This window comes from Berghia stephanieae, chromosome 3 (genome assembly GCF_034508935.2).
Source record: "Berghia stephanieae isolate SIO BIC M18660-M18661 chromosome 3, UCSD_Bste_1.3, whole genome shotgun sequence".
Taxonomy (NCBI): Eukaryota; Metazoa; Mollusca; class Gastropoda; order Nudibranchia; family Aeolidiidae; genus Berghia; species Berghia stephanieae.
Window position 1 is genome coordinate 3217056 of NC_088362.1, and position 22500 is coordinate 3239555.

A 22500-nucleotide genomic window follows, 5' to 3' on the forward strand; every position below is an offset into this window, starting at 1 on the left:
ACATATAACATAACATAACATATGGTATAGGGCAAAATAGGATAAAATCCCTTGAATATCCTTAATATAAATAGTAATGCCACAAATCTATTGATTAAAGATTACAATAATGATACACGTGGTAAAGACAGTATTTCAACTTAAATGTACTCATGTATATGTGGTGTACAAACATATATCTTTAACCGTGACATGCTAAACACACACACACGGTACACACACACACACACACACAAACACACAAATACACACACACACACACATACACACATACATCCATACATATAGAAGATAACCATAATAAGGTAACAATGCATAATATATACATACAAGATTGAAAGCCATGTCAACAGCAGCGCAAACAAGCATTATTCGTCATATATAAATCTCCCATCATATAATTCCCTGTCTACTAACAACTGTAGTATGGTCACTTTTCGTATTTAGATTTTTTTTGTACATTACAAAATTTGGAGAAAAGTCTTTGTTTAGGTTATAAGAACTGAATGTTATCTTGTAGAACAACAGTGTTTAGCAGCATTCTTTGAGGGTTGAGTTTAAATAATCAATTTTAGTGTTGGGCCAGCATGACATTTTTGTAAAATACTGTAAACCGTCTCGTCGGTAAGGAGAGATTTAAAGCATCAATAAGATTTTAAAGTATTCATCAAAATTATGACCCTTCGCCTCAAAACGGTATTAAGTCGGGATGGTTAAGATGTTAAAAATTGAATTTATAGCCAGAAATATCAGACTTGTGTTGAGTTTGTATGTTTTATTGAGGAGAATGGATACCATATTTTAGGGTGCTGATGCCAACAATTTATATTTTTGACCAGTTTTAACATTAAATTCGGCTTTTAAGCATCTTGTTCGTTCCGACATAATACCGTTTTGAGACGATGGGTCACAATTATGAACCATGAAATCCTAAATCTTAAAATGATTTGAATTGTTTATTTTTTTTGATTTGGTGCACGTAGGATGAAATTAAAAATTATATCGGTATGCAAATGTTCAGGAATATACTACCGTCAACTGGGGTTACTTTGCCTTCAGGGGTGACTTTGCCTTCAGGGGTGACTTTGCCTTCAGGGGTGACTTGACTTTGCCTTCAGGGGTGACTTGACTTTGCCTTCAGGGGTGACTTTGCCTTCAGGGGTGACTTGACTTTGCCTTCAGGGGTGACTTTGCCTTCAGGGGTGACTTTGCCTTCAGGGGTGACTTTGCCTTCAGGGGTGACATTACCTTCAGGGGTGACTTTGCCTTCAGGGGTGACTTTGCCTTCAGGCAGGGGTGACTTTGCCTTCAGGGGTGACTTTGCCTTCAGGGGTGACTTTGCCTCTATAGATTTGGACAAATTAGATTATATTTAGATTTCTAACAGTTTATTTCTTTTGATGAAAAATCAAGTCCCCTTATGAAGAAAATAACAGCAACAAGCCTGAGAATACTCAAAATGCTCCACATGGGTTGAGGCTAAGTCACCCTGAGAGGCAAAGTCACCCTTGTTGACGGTATAGCCTTTTGTGTTGACGCGTTTGTGTGCTAACTCGTTTATTCATTGGTTTTCACTTATTTTCCCAACACAGGAGTCACTGGCACTGAAGAAACATCTGACGGTGACAAAGAATGGTACAGTAGGATGCGAGAGGTATCATCATGTTTTAAAGTATTATTTTCGACCAATAATATTATGGACATTAACACATTTTGGAACACCCCCCCCCCCTTTTTTTTTTTAAATTGTATTTTGTACATACTGTGTCGAGATGAATATATCATGGGAAAATGTTCTGGATTGTGAATTTTAAGTTGAAGGCTATTTATATATATATATATATATATATATATATATATATATTATATATATATATATATATATATATATATATATATATAGTCACTTTACATATTCTCACCCAGTTTCAAGGTGCTATCTGTGTGGCCTCACTGTTCCAAGTGCTGATCGGTGCCACAGGCCTTCTGTCTATCATCCTGCGATATGTTGGCCCCCTAACCATCACCCCCACTATCACTCTCATAGGACTCTGTTTGTTTCCGGTGGCTGCCGACAAAGCTGCGACTCACTGGGGAATTGCTATGATGTAAGTGATCGTGTTGACGATGATGATGATGATGATGATGACGACGATGATGATGATGATGATGATGATGATGATGATGATGATGATGATGATGACGATGATGATATGATGATGATGATGACATGTGATGATGATGATGATGACATTGGTGATGATGATGACGATGATGTGATGAATTGGTGATGATGATGACTGATGACTGTGGTGGAGTGGTGATGATTTGCGATGAGATGATGACGAAGATGGGATGATGATGCGTGGTGGGAGTGTGATGAATATCTGCAAGAAGAAGACAAAGAAGAAGAAGAAGAAAAAAAACAAGGCGACGACAATGACGAAGAATACAACAACAGACAAAACAAAGAAAGAAGCAAAAAGAAGAAGAACAAGAAAAAGAAAAAGACAAAAAGAAGAAAAAAGAAAAGACAGAAAAAGAAAGCAGAAAAAAGCAGAAAAGAAGAAGAAAACAACAACAACAACAACAACAACAACAACACAACAACAACAACACAACAACAACAACAACACACAACAACAACAACAACACAACAACAACAACAACACCAACAACAACAACAACAACAACACAGCAACACAACAACACAACACAACAACACCAACTAACAACAACACACAACAACAACACAACAACAACAACAAACACACCAACAACAACAACAACAACAACAACAACACCAACAACAACAACAACAACCACAACAACAACAACAACAACAACAACAACACCAACAACAACAACAACAACACCAACAACAACAACAACAACAAGAGGTCGACGAAAAGAATGATGATGATGGTTGTGACAAGATCGACAATGATGATGATGATAATGGTGATCATGATTGTGACAAGATCGACAATGATGATGATGATAATGGTGATCATGATTGTGACAAGATCGACAATGATGATGATGATAATGGTGATCATGATTGTGACAAGATCGACAATGATGATGATGATTGTGACAAGATCGACAATGACGATGATGATAATGGTGATCATGATGATGATAATGGTGATCATGATTGTGACAAGATCGACAATGATAATGATGATAATGGTGATCATGATGATGATGATGATGATGATGACTATCATGATGATGATAATGGTGATCATGATTGTGACAAGATCGAAAATGATGATGATGATAATGGTGATCATGATGATGATAATGATGATGATGACCATCATGATGATGATGATGATGATGATGATGATGATGATGATGATGATGATGATGATGATGATGATGATGATGTTCGCATATTATTCCACAGGACCTTGTTTCTGATAGCATTATTTTCACACTACCTGGGATGGCTAAACATACCTCTACCAACCTACAAGAAAGGTCAGGGCTGTGTGATCACCAGGCTACCCCTGTTTAAACTATTCCCGGTAAGAACAAACCATTTATCACTCTGTATTTAGCACTAACGTCCTGTTGCATACTTAATTATTTGCGGAATATTCTGACCTTAGTACGCTTATTTAACAACTCTCTCTCTCTCTCTCTCTCTCTCTCTCTCTCTCTATATATATATATATATATATATATATATATATATATATATATATATATATATATATATATAATACAATAGCCCTCGTGTGCTCATTGCCTTGACATTGAAAACTGCCAAAATTATTTAACAACACAAGGCGACGACCGTCAAAAGAAAGTGAAAAGTGAGTTATCTTCATGACAATAAATACTATTAATTGGTCATTCCTTTAAATGTTGTACAAACATTTAAATAGAGGTGCCTAAATGAGTCAATAAAATGGAGATAAAGATAAAGGGAGTAAATCTGACTCATGAATGAACAACGAAAAAACATTGTGTTGTTCATTCATGAGTCAGATTTACTCATCTTTATCTCCATACAAACCTTTAATATGATATTCTATTTAATGGATCGTTTCATTGTATGCATGTACATAATTTTCTTTTTAAAATTATACTTGTTCGATCCCCAAACATAAGGTTTCTACATATCGAAGGAAAAGAAGAAGGAGGAGGAGAAGAGAAGGAGAAGAAGTTGAAGAAGGAGAAGAATTGAATAATGATAATATTTTAATTGACAAGTAGAACAACTTAGAACAACGTTCTTAGGGTCGAACAAGAAACGTAATATTTGTGTAGACGTCACGCGTGTGCATGCATAGTATACATGATATATTCATCATCTATCCATCCATCCATCCATCCGTTCATCCATCCATCTATCCATTCATTCATTCATCCAAGACAGACATACATTCAGTCAGACAGACAGACAGACAGACAAGCATACCATAAATAAATAGATATATAGGTACAGATTCATTTTTTTAAAGATATAGATTGACTGCAAATTTATCTCTAGAAAAAGACACATGGTTGAAACTTTTTGGGGGGGCGTGAGTCTTTGGTTCACTCCACACTGTAGCCTATCTCCCAAGGTCCAAGCTTGACTCCCTACTATGTCCACCCGTAGTCTTAGGTTCAATCCCCGTTGATAACAAACTCCCATTGTCTCTGGTTCACTTCTAAATTGTGTCCACATCCCATTCACTCGGGTTCTCTCCTCAGTGGTATCCACCTCTCATAGTCTCTGGTTTAACCCCCACTAGTGCCTTGCTCCTATAGTCTCGGGTTCCTTCCTCCTGGTGTCTACCTCACACAGTTCTGAGTTCACTCCTCACGGGTGCCCACTTTCCATGGTATCTGGTTCTCTGCCCACTGGTATCAACCTCCCATTGTCTTTGTTCAACCCCCACATGTGCTCTCATCCAATAGTTTCCTGTGTACTCCCCACTGGCGCCCACCTCCCATCGTCTCTGGTTCACTCCCGACGGCGCCCATCTCCTAGAGTATCTGGTTCAATCCCCACTGGTGCCCCCCCCCCCCATAGTCTCCGGTGTATTCTCAACTGGGCCCACCTCGCATAGTCTGTGGTTCAATCACCACTGGTGCCCTGCTCCTATAGTCTCCGGTTCCTTCATTCTGGTGTCCACTTCACACAGTTCTGGGTTAACTCACCACTGGTGCCCACCTCCCATAGTCTCTGGTTCACTCGCCACTGGTTCCCACCTCCCATAGTCTCTGGTTCAGGGCACCAGTGGGGATTGAACCAGAGACTATAGTCTCTGCTTCAATCCCCACTGGTACTCACATCCCATATTGTCTTGTTCAATCCCCACTTGTGCCCATCTCCCATAGTCTCTGGTTCACTCCCCACTTGACCGGACTTCGGTAGATTTCGTTGGATTTCGGTAGATTTCGGTAAATTTCAGTTTTCAGCATTACCCCTCAAAATGCTACAGACGGAATTCCTAGCCAACAACATCACTTAGCCAATAGAACGAGGCATGACGCCTTATTTGACAGAGACACAGCAACTAACAACCAGGTACTTATTATACACCTTAGTACGGTTTGAATGTACGTAAACAGCCTTTTACAAGGACTCAACTTTGCTCCGCTCATAGCCGGATTCGAATCCGGTCCGAAAGCGAGTCATACCGTAGCCATCGTTATAGCCTGACACTAAAATCCAAATGACTGGCAGTTTGACGTCATTATTTGGTTTTTGCACCGCCTAGTGAGTTGTCGTTAGTAGAGCTCATGGAAACAAGTTATTTCATTGGTTGAACTATTGAATACAACTCACGATTTGTTTTCTTTTGTGGCAAAAGACTGGCATTTTGACGTCATTTTTTGGTCAGTATCAGGCCATAACTTTACGAAGGCCACGGTCATACAAGACTACAAAGCCGGTAGGGTTAAATTCCCTTACAGGCCCTTTTACATTCTAGCAAACTCACCGTTCCTACTTATCTACTCATCCTGCTCCTGCCTCCTTTATACATTCTATGCATTAGGGATTTTTTTCGAACTCACGACATCCACCAACCGGACATAATGTGCCAAGACACAAAACGTGTAACCTTAAACGTTTATAGTCTGCTTTAAAAAAAAATGAGCTTTATATAGCGCAATATCCACTAAATGTGCTCAAAGCGCTTTACAATGGGTCCCTGGCAACAGCAACATTTAACATGCAGGACGGGACATGACGCCTGTTAGGCGATATTACAATTTTTCGGACAAAGACAACGCTGTTTAACGGCCAGGTACTCATTTTACACCTGAGTACGGTGAGAGAATATGAGTAAAGAGCCTTTTCCAAGGACTCAACTATGCGCCTGGCGCGAGGCTTTGAACCCAGGACCTTCCGATCCGAAAGCAAGTGTCATACCACTAGACCACATAGCCGCACAAATAATGAAACAACCAAAAATAAATGTGCAATTGGATTCAGTACATAGCCGCACAATTTAATACAATTTAATGAGAAATAATAATTAAATGACTGGCTAAAACAAAAACAATGAGCTGAATGACATCAATTTCGTTCCTTCTATATACGCTAGATTCTCCTATAACAATAACAATGAGCTGAATGATATCAATTTCGTTCCTTCTATATACGCTAGATTCTCCTATAACAATAACAATGAGCTGAATGACATCAATTTCGTTCCTTCTATATACGCTAGATTCTCCTATAACAATAACAATGAGCTGAATGACATCAATTTCGTTCCTTCTATATACGCTAAATTCTCCTAGAACAATAACAATAATAGCTGAGTGACATCAATTTCGTTCCTTCTATATACGCTAGATTCTCCTAGAACAATAACAATAATAGCTGAGTGACATCAATTTCGTTCCTTCTATATACGCTAGATTCTCCTAGAACAATAACAATGAGCTGAATGACATCAATTTCGTTCCTTCTATATACGCTAGATTCTCCTATAACAATATCAATGAGCTGAATGACATCAATTTCGTTCCTTCTATATACGCTAGATTCTCCTATAACAATAACAATGAGCTGAATGACATCAATTTCGTTCCTTCTATATACGCTAGATTCTCCTATAACAATAACAATGAGCTGAATGACATCAATTTCGTTCCTTCTATATACGCTAGATTCTCCTATAACAATAACAATGAGCTGAATGACATCAATTTCGTTCCTTCTATATACGCTAAATTCTCCTAGAACAATAACAATAATAGCTGAGTGACATCAATTTCGTTCCTTCTATATACGCTAGATTCTCCTAGAACAATAACAATAATAGCTGAGTGACATCAATTTCGTTCCTTCTATATACGCTAGATTCTCCTAGAACAATAACAATGAGCTGAATGACATCAATTTCGTTCCTTCTATATACGCTAGATTCTCCTATAACAATAACAATGAGCTGAATGACATCAATTTCGTTCCTTCTATATACGCTAGATTCTCCTAGAACAATAACAATGAGCTGAATGGCATCAATTTCGTTCCTTCTATACACGCTAGATTCTCCTATAACAATAACAATGACCTGAGTGACATCAATTTCGTTCCTTCTATACACGCTAGATTCTCCTAGAACAATAACAATAAGCTGAATGACATCAATTTCGTTCCTTCTATACACGCTAGATTCTCCTAGAACAATAACAATGAGCTGAATGACATCAATTTCGTTCCTTCTATACACGCCAGATTCTCCTAGAACAATAACAATGAGCTGAATGACATCAATTTCGTTCCTTCTATACACGCTAGATTCTCCTAGAACAATAACAATGAGCTGAATGACATCAATTTCGTTCCTTCTATACACGCTAGATTCTCCTAGAACAATAACAATGAGCTGAGTGACATCAATTTCGTTCCTTCTATATACGCTAGATTCTCCTAGAACAATAACAATGAGCTGAATGACATCAATTTCGTTCCTTCTATACACGCTAGATTCTCCTATAACAATAACAATGAGCTGAATGACATCAATTTCGTTCCTTCTATACACGCTAGATTCTCCTATAACAATAACAATGAGCTGAGTGACATCAATTTCGTTCCTTCTATACACGCTAGATTCTCCTAGAACAATAACAATGAGCTGAGTGACATCAATTTCGTTCCTTCTATACACGCTAGATTCTCCTAGAACAATAACAATGAGCTGAATGACATCAATTTCGTTCCTTCTATACACGCTAGATTCTCCTAGAACAAAAACAATGAGCTGAGTGACATCAATTTCGTTCCTTCTATAGATTCTCCTAGAACAATAACAATGAGCTGAGTGACATCAATTTCGTTCCTTCTATACACGCTAGATTCTCCTAGAACAATAACAATGAGCTGAATGACATCAATTTCGTTCCTTCTATACACGCTAGATTCTCCTAGAACAATAACAATGAGCTGAGGGACATCAATTTCGTTCCTTCTATACACGCTAGATTCTCCTATAACAATAACAATGAGCTGAGTGACATCAATTTCGTTCCTTCTATAGACGCTAGATTCTCCTAAAACAATAACAATGAGCTGAGTGACATCAATTTCGTTCCTTCTTTACACGCTAGATTCTCCTAAAACAAAAACAATGAGCTGAGTGACATCAATTTCGTTCCTTCTATACACGCTAGATTCTCCTAAAACAATAACAATGAGCTGAGTGACATCAATTTCGTTCCTTCTATATACGCTAGAGTCTCCTAGAACAATAACAATAATAGCTGAGTGACATCAATTTCGTTCCTTCTATACACGCTAGATTCTCCTAGAACAATAACAATGAGCTGAGTGACATTAATTTCGTTCCTTCTATACACGCTAGATTCTCCTAGAACAATAACAATGAGCTGAATGACATCAATTTCGTTCCTTCTATACACGCTAGATTCTCCTAGAACAATAACAATGAGCTGAGTGACATCAATTTCGTTCCTTCTATACACGCTAGATTCTCCTAGAACAATAACAATGAGCTGAATGACATCAATTTCGTTCCTTCTATACACGCTAGATTCTCCTAGAACAAAAACAATGAGCTGAGTGACATCAATTTCGTTCCTTCTATACACGCTAGATTCTCCTAGAACAATAACAATGAACTGAATGACATCAATTTCGTTCCTTCTATACACGCTAGATTCTCCTAGAACAATAACAATGAGCTGAATGACATCAATTTCGTTCCTTCTATATACGCTAGATTCTCCTAGAACAATAACAATGAGCTGAATGACATCAATTTCGTTCCTTCTATATACGCTAGATTCTCCTAGAACAATACCAATGAGCTGAGTGACATCAATTTCGTTCCTTCTGTAGATTCTCCTAGAAAAAAAACAATGAGCTGAATGACATCAATTTCGTTCCTTCTATACACGCTAGATTCTCCTAGAACAATAACAATGAGCTGAGTGACATCAATTTCGTTCCTTCTATAGATTCTCCTAGAACAATAACAATGAGCTGAATGACATCAATTTCGTTCCTTCTATACACGCTAGATTCTCCTAGAACAATAACAATGAGCTGAGTGACATCAATTTCGTTCCTTCTATACACGCTAGATTCTCCTAGAACAATAACAATAAGCTGAATGACATCAATTTCGTTCCTTCTATACACGCTAGATTCTCCTAGAACAATAACAATAAGCTGAATGACATCAATTTCGTTCCTTCTATACACGCTAGATTCTCCTAGAACAATAACAATAATAGCTGAGTGACATCAATTTCGTTCCTTCTATACACGCTAGATTCTCCTAGAACAATAACAATGACCTGAGTGACATCAATTTCGTTCCTTCTATACACGCTAGATTCTCCTAGAACAATAACAATGAGCTGAGTGACATCAATTTCGTTCCTTCTATACACGCTAGATTCTCCTAGAACAATAACAATGAGCTGAATGACATCAATTTCGTTCCTTCTATACACGCTAGATTCTCCTAGAACAATAACAATGAGCTGAATGACATCAATTTCGTTCCTTCTATACACGCTAGATTCTCCTAGAACAATAACAATGAGCTGAATGACATCAATTTCGTTCCTTCTATACACGCTAGATTCTCCTATAACAATAACAATGAGCTGAATGACATCAATTTCGTTCCTTCTATACACGCTAGATTCTCCTAGAACAATAACAATGACTGAGTGACATCAATTTCGTTCCTTCTATGCACGCTAGATTCTCCTAGAACAATAACAATGAGCTGAATGACATCAATTTCGTTCCTTCTATACACGCTAGATTCTCCTAGAACAATAACAATGAGCTGAGTGACATCAATTTCGTTCCTTCTATACACGCTAGATTCTCCTAGAACAAAAACAATGAGCTGAATGACATCAATTTCGTTCCTTCTATAGACGCTAGATTCTCCTAGAACAATAACAATGAGCTGAGTGACATCAATTTCGTTCCTTCTATACACGCTAGATTCTCCCTAGAACAATAACAATGAGCTGAATGACATCAATTTCGTTCCTTCTATACACGCTAGATTCTCCTAGAACAAAAACAATGAGCTGATGACATCAATTTCGTTCCTTCTATACACGCTAGATTCTCCTAGAACAATAACAATGAGCTGAGTGACATCAATTTCGTTCCTTCCTATACACGCTAGATTCTCCTAAAACAAAAACAATGAGCTGAGTGACATCAATTTCGTTCCTTCTATACACGCTAGATTCTCCTAAAACAATACAATGAGCTGAGTGACATCAATTTCGTTCCTTCTATATACGCTAGAGTCTCCTAGAACAATAACAATAATAGCTGAGTGACATCAATTTCGTTCCTTCTATACACGCTAGATTCTCCTAGAACAATAACAATGAGCTGAGTGACATCAATTTCGTTCCTTCTATACACGCTAGATTCTCCTAGAACAATAACAATGAGCTGAATGACATCAATTTCGTTCCTTCTATACACGCTAGATTCTCCTAGAACAATAACAATGAGCTGAATGACATCAATTTTCGTTCCTTCTATACACGCTAGATTCTCCTAGAACAATAACAATGAGCTGAGTGACATCAATTTCGTTCCTTCTATACACGCTAGATTCTCCTAGAACAATAACAATGAGCTGAATGACATCAATTTTCGTTCCTTCTATACACGCTAGATTCTCCTAGAACAAAACACAATGAGCTGAGTGACATCTCAATTTCGTTCCTTCTATACACGCTAGATTCTCCTATAACAATAACAATGAGCTGAATGACATCAATTTCGTTCCTTCTATACACGCTAGATTCTCCTAGAACAATAACAATGAGCTGAGTGACATCAATTTCGTTCCTTCTATATTACGCTAGATTCTCCTAGAACAATAACAATGAGCTGAATGACATCAATTTCGTTCCTTCTATATACGCTAGATTCTCCTATAACAATAATCAATGAGCTGAATGACATCAATTTCGTTCCTTCTATATACGCTAGATTCTCCTATAACAATAACAATGAGCTGAATGACATCAATTTCGTTCCTTCTATATACGCTAGATTCTCCTATAACAATAACAATGAGCTGAATGACATCAATTTCGTTCCTTCTATATACGCTAGATTCTCCTAAACAATAACAATGAGCTGAATGACATCAATTTCGTTCCTTCTATACACGCTGATTCCTAGAACAATAACAATAATACTGAGTGACATCAATTGTTCCTTCTATAGATTCTCCTAAAACAATACAATATAGCATGAGTGACATCAATTTCGTTCCTTCTATATACGCTAGATTCTCCTAGAACAATAACAATGAGCTGAATGACATCAATTTCGTTCCTTCTATATACGCTAGATTCTCCTATAACAATATCAATGAGCTGAATGACATCAATTTCGTTCCTTCTATATACGCTAGATTCTCCTATAACAATAACAATGAGCTGAATGACATCAATTTCGTTCCTTCTATATACGCTAGATTCTCCTATAACAATAACAATGAGCTGAATGACATCAATTTCGTTCCTTCTATACACGCTAGATTCTCCTAGAACAATAACAATATAGCTGAGTGACATCAATTTCGTTCCTTCTATAGATTCTCCTAGAACAATAACAATGAGCTGAATGACATCAATTTCGTTCCTTCTATATACGCTAAATTCTCCTAGAACAATAACAATATAGCTGAGTGACATCAATTTCGTTCCTTCTATATACGCTAGATTCTCCTAGAACAATAACAATAATAGCTGAGTGACATCAATTTCGTTCCTTCTATATACGCTAGATTTCTCGTAGAACAATAACAATGAGCTGAATGACATCAATTTCGTTCCTTCTATATACGCTAGATTCTCCTATAACAATATCAATGAGCTGAATGACATCAATTTCGTTCCTTCTATATACGCTAGATTCTCCTAGAACAATAACAATGAGCTGAATGACATCAATTTCGTTCCTTCTATATACGCTAGATTCTCCTATAACAATAACAATGAGCTGAATGGCATCAATTTCGTTCCTTCTATATACGCTAGATTCTCCTATAACAATAACAATGAGCTGAATGACATCAATTTCGTTCCTTCTATATACGCTAGATTCTCCTATAACAATAACAATGACGAATGAACAATTCGTTCCTTCTATATACGCTAGATTCTGCTAGAACAATAACAATGAGCTGAATGACATCATTTCGTTCCTTCTATACACGCTAGATTCTCCTAGAACAATAACAATGAGCTGAATGACATCAATTTCGTTCCTTCTATACACGCTAGATTCTCCTAGAACAATAACAATGAGCTGAATGACATCAATTTCGTTCCTTCTATAGACGCTAGATTCTCCTAGAACAATAACAATGAGCTGAGGGACATCAATTTCGTTCCTTCTATACACGCTAGATTCTCCTAGAACAATAACAATGAGCTGAGTGACATCAATTTCGTTCCTTCTATACACGCTAGATTCTCCTAGAACAATAACAATGAGCTGAATGACATCAATTTCGTTCCTTCTATACACGCTAGATTCTCCTAGAACAAAAACAATGAGCTGAATGACATCAATTTCGTTCCTTCTATACACGCTAGATTCTCCTAGAAACAATAACAATGAGCTGAGTGACATCAATTTCGTTCCTTCTATACACGCTAGATTCTCCTAGAACAAAAACAATGAGCTGAATGACATCAATTTCGTTCCTTCTATACACGCTAGATTCTCCTAGAACAAAACAATGAGCTGAATGACATCATTTCGTTCCTTCTATAACCGCTAGATTCTCCTAGAACAATAACAATGAGCTGAATGACATCAATTTCGTTCCTTCTATACACGCTAGATTCTCCTAGAACAATAACAATGAGCTGAATGACATCAATTTCGTTCCTTCTATACACGCTAGATTCTCCTAGAACAAAAACAATGAGCTGAATGACATCAATTTCGTTCCTTCTATACACGCTAGATTCTCTAGAACAATAACAATGAGCTGAATGACATCAATTTCGTTCCTTCTATACACGCTAGATTCTCCTAGAACAATAACAATGAGCTGAGTGACATCAATTTCGTTCCTTCTATACACGCTAATTCTCCTAGAACAAAACAATGAGCTGAATGACATCAATTTCGTTCCTTCTATACACGCTAGATTCTCCTAGAACAATAACAATGAGCTGAGTGACATCAATTTCGTTCCTTCTATATCACGTTAGATTCTCTAGAACAATAACAATGAGGAGTCATTCGTCTTGAATTCCTAAAACAAACAATGAGCTTCATACACAATTCTTCCTAAACAGCTGATTCTCCTACAAATACAATGAGCTGATGACATCAATTCGTTCTTATAATTCTCCTAAACAATAACAATGACTAATGACATCAATTTCGTTCTCATACACTGATTCTCCTAACAATAACAATACTAGTGAACAAATTTCGTTCCTTCTTTACACGCTAGATTCTCCTAGAACAATAACAATGAGCTGAGGATCATCAATTCGTTCCTTCTATATCACGCAATTCCCTAGAACATAACAATGACTGTGTAATCAATTACGTCTTATATCACCTAGATTCTCTAAACAAACAATGACTGAATACATCAATTTCGTCTCTAATCACGCCTTAGATTCTCCTAGAACAATAACAATGAGCTGAATGACATCAATTTCGTTCCTTCTATACACGCTAGATTCTCCTAGAACAAACAATGAGCTGAGTGCATCAATTCGTTCCTTCTTACCCTAGATTCCCTAGAACAAAAACAATGGCTGATGACACATTTCGTTCTTCTATACAATAATTCTCCTAGAACAATACAATGAGCTGAGTGACATCAATTCGTTCTTCATACACGTAATTCTCCAAGAACAATAACAATACTGAATGACATCAATTCGTTCCTTCTATACACCAGATTCTCCTAGAACAATAACAATGACTGAATGACATCAATTTCTTCCTTCTATACACGCTAGATTCTCCTAGAACAAAAACAATGAGCTGAATGACATCAATTTCGTTCCTTCATACACGCTAGATTCTCCTATAACAATAACAATGAGCTGATACATCATTTCGTTCCTTCTAACACGCTAATTCTCTAAGAACAATAACATGACTGATGACATCAATTCGTTCCTTCTATAGATCTCCTAAAACAATAAATGAGCTGATGACATCAATTTCGTTCCCTATAACGCTAGATTCTCCTGAACAAAAACAATGGCTGAATGACATACAATATGTTCCTTCATAAGCTTGTTCTCCTAGAACAATAAAATGAGTGAGTAACATATTTGTTCATTCTTACCCTAGATTCCCTAAACAATAACAATGAGCTGATGACATTCATTTTCGTCCTTCTATACACGCTAGATTCTCTAGAACATAACAATGGATGAGTGAATCATTCGTCCTTTATACGCTAGATTCCTACTAACAATAACATGACTAATGACATCAATTTCGTTCTCTATACACCATAATTCTCTAGAAACATAACAATGTCTGATGACATCAATTCGTCCTTCATACACGTAATTCTCCTAAACAAAAACAGAGCTGAATGAATCAATTTCGTCTTCTATACACGTCAGATTCTCCTAGAACAATAACAATGAACATAAGTGACATCATTCGTCCTTCTATATACGCTATTCTCCTAGAACAATACAATGAGCTAGATGCATCAATTTCGTTCTTCTTACACGCTAGATTCTCCTAGAACAAAACAATGAGCTGAGTGACATCAATTTCGTTCTTCTATACATTCGCTAAAATTCTCCTAGAACAATAAAATGAGCTGAATACATAATTTCTCCTCTATAATACGAATTCTCCTAGACAATAATCAGTCTACTGATGACATCAATTTCGATCTTCTATACACTAGATTCTCCTAGACAATAACATAGACAATGCAATGACTAATTTCGTTCCTTCTATACACGCTAGATTCTCCTGAAACAAACAATGACTGAATGACATCAATTTCGTTCCTTCTATACACGCTAGATTCTCCTAGAACAATAACAATGAGCTGAATGACATCAATTTCGTTCCTTCTATACACGCTAGATTCTCCTAGAACAATAACAATGAGCTGAGTGACATCAATTTCGTTCCTTCTATACACGCTAGATTCTCCTAGAACAATAACAATGAGCTGAATGACATCAATTTCGTTCCTTCTATACACGCTAGATTCTCCTAGAACAAAAACAATGAGCTGAGTGACATCAATTTCGTTCCTTCTATAGATCCTCCTCGCCATGCTAACTGCATGGCTGCTCTGCTTCATCCTTACGGTTGCTGGTGCCTTCCCAGACGATCCGAAAGCACCAGGCTATTTGGCGAGAACGGACACCAGGCTTGATGTCATCCACAGGAGTGATTGGATTCGAGTCCCTTACCCAGGTCGGTACAACATTTTTTTCAATCTTCAATGGGTTGTTTGTTTTTGTTTTTAAGGGTTTTACAGCACTTGCAACACATTAAGGTTATATCAGCGCCAGTAAAAAGGAAGAAAATGGGATAGTAAAAAGTTCTAGAATTACAATTAAAGAACCCAAGAGAAAGTAAGACATCGGGGAACTGGGAACAAATAGGGAACAGATGTAGATTCCAAGAGCACACTATCAAATTATTTAGTTTGAGATCACCTAAAAGTCTCATCCAGACACAAGCACAGGTCCCCACTAAGAGGAATACACTCAAATTTTTACAAATCATATGTTAAAAATGAAAAGAGTAACAGTACATAACAGAGAGCTGATTTACAAGGAAAAAAATATCATCTCCCAAAACTATAACTATACATTCGACTGTTTCCCTCCCAGCCAAGGACTTCGGTCAAGGTCAGGGCAAAACCAAGGAATCTCATTCCAAGTCAATGGGTTGTATTTGCAAAAGGCTCCACGAGCCCATCACCGCAAATGTTCAGTTACGGTCCAATCAAAACAGGGAAAAGGCACAGATTACTTTTGTCTAGCGAGTGCATTTAAAACAGTTTTGAAATTTTCTAAGCATTCAATGATCGTTATGTTCAGTGGCAGGACAGTGGCAGTTTGTGTTGGTAAAATTTATTTAAAATAAGTTGGGTTTTTTTTAATGACTTGAGCTTTTATTCTGCGTAATATCGTTTAAATCTGACTCACCGTCTCAAACGGTATTATGGTGAAGCAATTTAGATGTAAAAAAAATTAAGTAAAGGTTTATAAAACAGGTTTAGCTTATGTGTTTTTTATTTGTTTTTTTTTTTTTTTTTTTTTTTTTTTGTTTTTTTGAATAATGGTATAGTATCGAAGTATCGAAAGTGACAACTAAAAACGCACATTTCTGGTCATGGTAACGTTGATGTTACCCTCTGGCATCTGGTTCACTCCGATATAATACCGTTTTGAAACGATAAGTCACAATGTGCTCAAAGCATTGTGCAAGGGGTCCCAAGCCAACAGCAACATTAACTTGTAGGTCGAGACATCACATATATGACAGTGTGTTCGACAGAGACAACGCTGTTACATGTCGGATACGCATTCTACACCTGACTACGATGAAGGAATGTGAGTAAATAGCCTATTTAAGGACTTAACTTTGCGCTGCCCAGAGAGTGACTCGAACGAGGGTCATACAGGTCTGAAGGCTAGTGTTATACCACTAGACAACTAAGCCGCACAATATACGGAAAGGCCTTTCATATTGAATAAAGGGGAGATAAGTAGAAAATGAATATCAAATGAAGAAACGTTTTGCACAATATTAAAGGAATGTAAATCTAATAGGGAATGAGATTAGCGGAAGAGTAGCGTCCCTTGATTGTACGTCACCTTACAGAGAGAACGTCAAAATGGTTTTGCGCATGCGTCTCTCTCGTCCTATCTTCCTGTCAAGTGTCTCATGCCGCACAACCAACATGACGTTCTCTCTCTAATAAATTTTCCGATCGTGACGTCCAATCAAGGGACGCTACTCTTCCGCTAATCTCATTCCCTATATTAGAAAGTATAGTTTTTCTAAGCCTATCGAAATATAACTGGAGTGAGATGAACTCCGTACAAAAGATGAATCATAGTTATTATGTGACACATAGAAGGAAAGGAGCTCGTGGTCGTCAGAGGTTCACGTTCCTGATCAGTTTGAGGTTGTCAACAAGCAACATCTCTACACACTCCAAGTACATGAGAGAGGCAGGGGATAGATTATAGTGGAGGCGTATATGGTAGTCAACGTCGTTCCATACAGGCACAGGCCACGGATAAGTAAGTAAGTAATTAGAAAATTAATGTAAAAAAATTGAACTTTTATATAGCGCAATATCCACTAAATGTGCTCAAAGCGCTTTACAGGAGTCCCTGGTCAACAGCAACATTTAACATGTAGGACGGGACATGCCGTCTGTTAGGCGATATTACAATTTTCGGACAAAGACAACGCTGTTAACGGACAGTTACTCATTTTACACCTGAGTACGGTGAGAGAATGTGAGTAAAGAGCCTTTTCCAAGGACTCAACTATGCGCCGAGCGAGGCTCGAACCCAGGACCTTCCGATCCGAAAGTGAATGTCATACCACAAGACCACATAGTCGCACATGTAGCACTATGTACACGGAAAGACGCTAATTGAACATCTCCTTGGAATAGGGAATGAGATTAGCGGAAGAGTAGCGTCCCTTGATTGGAAGTCACCCATAATCTGTGACGTCACCGGCGGAAAAGTTATTAGAGAGAGAACGTCATGTTGGTTGTGCGCATGCGAGTACGAGAGAGACGCATGCGCACAACAATACTTGACGTTCTCTCTCTAATAATTTTCCGCCGGTGACGTCACAGACTATGGGTGACGTCCAATCAAGAGACGCTACTCTTCCGCTAATCTCATTCCCTAGAGATAAATCAATAAATCTGTTGTTGAAGCACTGACTGACAACTCACACTCTCTTCTCTAGGACAGTGGGGTTTGCCCACAGTGAGTGCAGGAGCTGTGTTTGGGATGCTAGCAGGCGTGCTTTCCTCTATGATTGAATCCGTTGGAGATTACTACGCATGCGCAAGACTCTCGGGAGCTCCACCGCCCCCACCAAGGGCTGTCAACAGAGGTAATAATTCGTTTGTGTATAGATAGTATGCGCTTGGCGTAGAAGTTCATAACATTTCCATCCGGAAGTATAACGGACCAACACACAAAACTGTGTGTATCCGTGAACGTTTATAGTCTAGTTAATACAGTTCAGTGATCATTACTCATAAACGCGGATGGCAAACAACAATAACAAAGACCTTAGTGACGTCATCTTCGAATTATTTATATACTTTGTTGAAGATAGCACTTTGCCTTAGATTTGGAATAATAATGTTTGTTGTTGTTCTTGTTGTTGTCGTTAATGTCAACATCGTTATTGCTGTTGTTGCCGCTACTGTTTTGTGTGTGTGTGAAAGAGAGAGAGAGAGAGAGAGAGAGAGAGAGAGAGAGAGAGAGAGAGAGAGAGACCATTTTATGGCACCCGGCTCACTCCGAAATAAAACCATTTCTAAACGATCACAAGTCACGTTTTTAAAATGCCTTACACTACTTGTTGCTTATTCTATTTTATCACCAACTATCAGGAATAATGGTGGAGGGAATAGCTTGCATTTTGGCGGGAATTGTTGGAAGCGGTAACGGAACTACGTCATACAGTGAGAATGTAGGAGCCATCGGCATTACCAGGGTAAGGAATTAAAAATTTAATTTAATTTAATTTAATTATGCTGCGGAAGGCCTTCAATGTAAGCTGGAAAGAGCACATATGTGACCCTTCGCCTCAAAACGGTATTAAGTCGGGATAGTTAAGATGTCGAAAATTGAATTTATAGCCAGAAATATCAGTCTTGTGCTGAGTTTGTATGTTTTATTGAGGAGAATGGATACCATATTTTAGGGTGCACATGCCAACAATTTATATTTTTGACCAGTTTAACATTTAATTCGGCTTTTAAGCATATGGTTTGTTCCGACTTAATACCGTTTTGAGACGATGGGTCACATAGATGAAGAGCTCTACAATGACCTCCCCCAGTGACCTCGAAGATACAAAAGAGAAGACTGAGACTTGCGGGGCACTGCTGGAGACACAATGAGGAGATTGCAAGCAGTCTTGTGCTATGGGAACCACCTGAGAGAACCAGAAGCAGAGGCAGGCAGAATAAAACATACATTGACTGTCTGCTTGATGACACAGGAATGGACAACACCCGGGAGATGCGTACGCTTATGGAGGACAGGACAGAATGGCGAAGACTTGTGGCTCATGTTGGGCGCCCCAAGGGGCGACCTAAGTAAGTAAGTAATTAAATAAAATTAAAATTGAATTCCCTTTATTCATCCCATATGGGAAATTTGTCTTTAGGGTCTATTCCAATGGAAGACTGGAATATCCCAGGCCTCAGCAAATTTGATTTTTCGATAAAATCATCCCTATCATCTCAAACTCATAAATACACACAACTTATCTTCATGTCAATTGTAAAAACCATGCAAAATTTGTTGATGATTGGTCTATTGGTTTCGGAGCCTTAATATTACAAAAAAGAAACCAATTTGCCAAAAATATAATAAGATTATCCTAGGTTTATCGTATCCAAAAGTCAAGGGGAACAACCCTTCAGCGACACAAACTTTCTGTTATCAATTTGTTATCCCTCTTTAATAGTCATGACCAGTGATAGCGTAGCCGTCGTTAAGTTATAGCCTGACACCGAAATCCAAAAAGACTGGCATTTTTACACCGCCTAGTGAGTTGTCGTTAGTAGAGCTCATGGAAACAAGTCATTTCATTGGTTGAACTATTGAATTCAACTCACGATTTGTTTTCTTTTGTGGCAAAAGACTGGCATTTTGACGTCATTTTTTGGTCAGTGTCAGGCCATAACTTTACGAAGGCCACAGTTGGAGTCACTTGCTGTGTCTTCTATCACTTTTTTTCTGTTTTGCTTCAGATTCTTGATCAGCGTCAAATTGAAGGCCCGTGGAACAGAAGTTTATCTCTGTTTCTATAGTGTTAAACGTACAGTAAGCATTACTAGTCTTCTTAAAGTACCTTCCGCCAGATCTATTTTACCCAGCTACCCAATCACTGCTAAGTGGACTGGGAGGTCAGAAAAACATCTCAACTTCATACAGGATCGATCCAGGTTCCTTTGCGTGTGAAGCGAGTGCTCTAACAACTAAGCTATCGGGACCCCTGGTCTCCCATGCAATCCTCAAAAACTTATACTATACGTTTAGGTAAAATACTCACAACGTTCGCCCGTCGGATATTAAACACACAAAACAATGTGTAACCGTAAACGTTTATAGTCTGATGAGTTAGTGATAACTAATCTCCAAAATTGGCTGTCTAAAAGCAATAACAAAGATCTGAGTGACCTTAATACGCTTCAACAGTCGTAACGTCACTTCCTTCGTATGGTAACTGGCTCTAAACTATCGGAACAATGGCGGACGCCCTTATGATATATTTCTCCGACGAGCATAAAAGCGTATCCATAGGAAAAAAAATATTATAAATTTTACACATTCTGATCACTAGACATATGAAAGTTGTAGTCAGCATGAAGAATAAAAAGCAATGATTTTCATTGTTTAGAACTACGATGGCCGTCGTTGCTGGGCGACGTGATATCAGACTATTGGATCCTATTTCGTTCCTTATATTAGAGATAGTATGCGCTTGGCTAAGAAGCTCATAACATTGCCATCCGGAAGTATAACGGACCAACACACAAAACTGTGTGTATCCATGAACGTTTATAGTCGGGTTAATACAGTTCAGTGAGCATTACTCATAAACGCGGATGGCAAAAAAACAATAACAAAGACCTAAGTGACGTCATCTTCAAACTATCTAGAACGTACCAACACACAAAACGACGTTTATAGTCTGATTGACATGATTTAGTGATAACTAATCACCGAAATTGGATATCTAAAAACAATAACAAAGATATTAGTGACGTCAATTAGATTCACTAGTTTGATGTCAAGTCGCCCAGCAACGGCGGCCATCATGGTTCTAAACGAAGAAAATCAGTACTTTTTATTCTTCATGCTGGCGAGAACTTTTCATATGTCTTGTGATCAGATGTGTAAAAGTCAAACCATGATCATATTTATACGATGTTTTTTTTTCCTCTGGTAACGCTTTTATGCTCGTCGGGGAAATATTTCATACGGGCGTTCGCCATAATCCCGAATGTTTAGAGCCAGTGTTACTAAATTACCATGCGTCATTACGAGGGAAGTGACGTTACGACTGTTGAAGAGTATTTCGTTTCTTATATTATACCACAGGTTGGCAGTCGCCGAGTGATACAAACCACAGGTGTCCTGCTCATCCTTCTTGGCTGTGTTGGGAAGATGGGGGCCGTCTTCATCACAATCCCAGACCCCGTGGTTGGCGGGATGTTCTTGGCCATGTTTGGTAAGTGAAATTTATCTTGCTGCTGAACCTCGAAGAAATAATCCTTTTTTTATATAGCACAATATGCACTAAATGTGCTCAAAGCGCTTTACAAGGGGTCCCTGGTCAACAGCAACATTTAACATGTAGGTCGGGACATGGCGCCTGTTAGGCGATATTATAATTTTTCGGACAAAGACAACGCTGTTAACGGCCAGGTACTCATTTTACACCTGAGTCGGTGAGAGAATGTGAGTTAAGAGCCTTTTCCAAGGACTCAACTATGCGCCGACCAATAGGAAATGAAATGGAAGCTTCTTCGTGCGGATATGTGGTCTAGTGGTATGACACTCGCTTTCGGATCTGAAGGTCCTGGGTTCGAGCATCGATCGGCGCATAATTGAGTCCTTGGAAAAGGCTCTTTACTCACATCCTCTCACCGTACTCAGGTGTAAAATGAGTACCTGGCTGTTAACAGTGTTGTCTCTGTCTGAAAAAAAATTGTAATATCGCCTAACAGGTGTCATGTCCCGTCCTACATGTTAAATGTTGCT

General features: G+C 38.1%; 1 protein-coding gene across 3 annotated transcripts in view; it reads left to right on the forward strand.

Moving 5' to 3' along the window:
- Positions 1–22500, forward strand: part of LOC144967029 (solute carrier family 23 member 1-like) — a 42169-nt gene that overhangs the window by 13036 nt on the left and 6633 nt on the right. For all 3 annotated transcript variants that reach the window (XM_078903779.1, XM_078903778.1, XM_078903777.1), the window contains exons 6-12: positions 1593–1654; positions 1927–2108; positions 3413–3533; positions 15766–15922; positions 18455–18604; positions 19113–19216; positions 21838–21967. In XM_078903779.1, coding sequence (XP_078759905.1) covers positions 1593–1654; positions 1927–2108; positions 3413–3533; positions 15766–15922; positions 18455–18604; positions 19113–19216; positions 21838–21967 — 906 coding nt within the window. The remainder of the gene's footprint in view (positions 1–1592; positions 1655–1926; positions 2109–3412; positions 3534–15765; positions 15923–18454; positions 18605–19112; positions 19217–21837; positions 21968–22500) is intronic.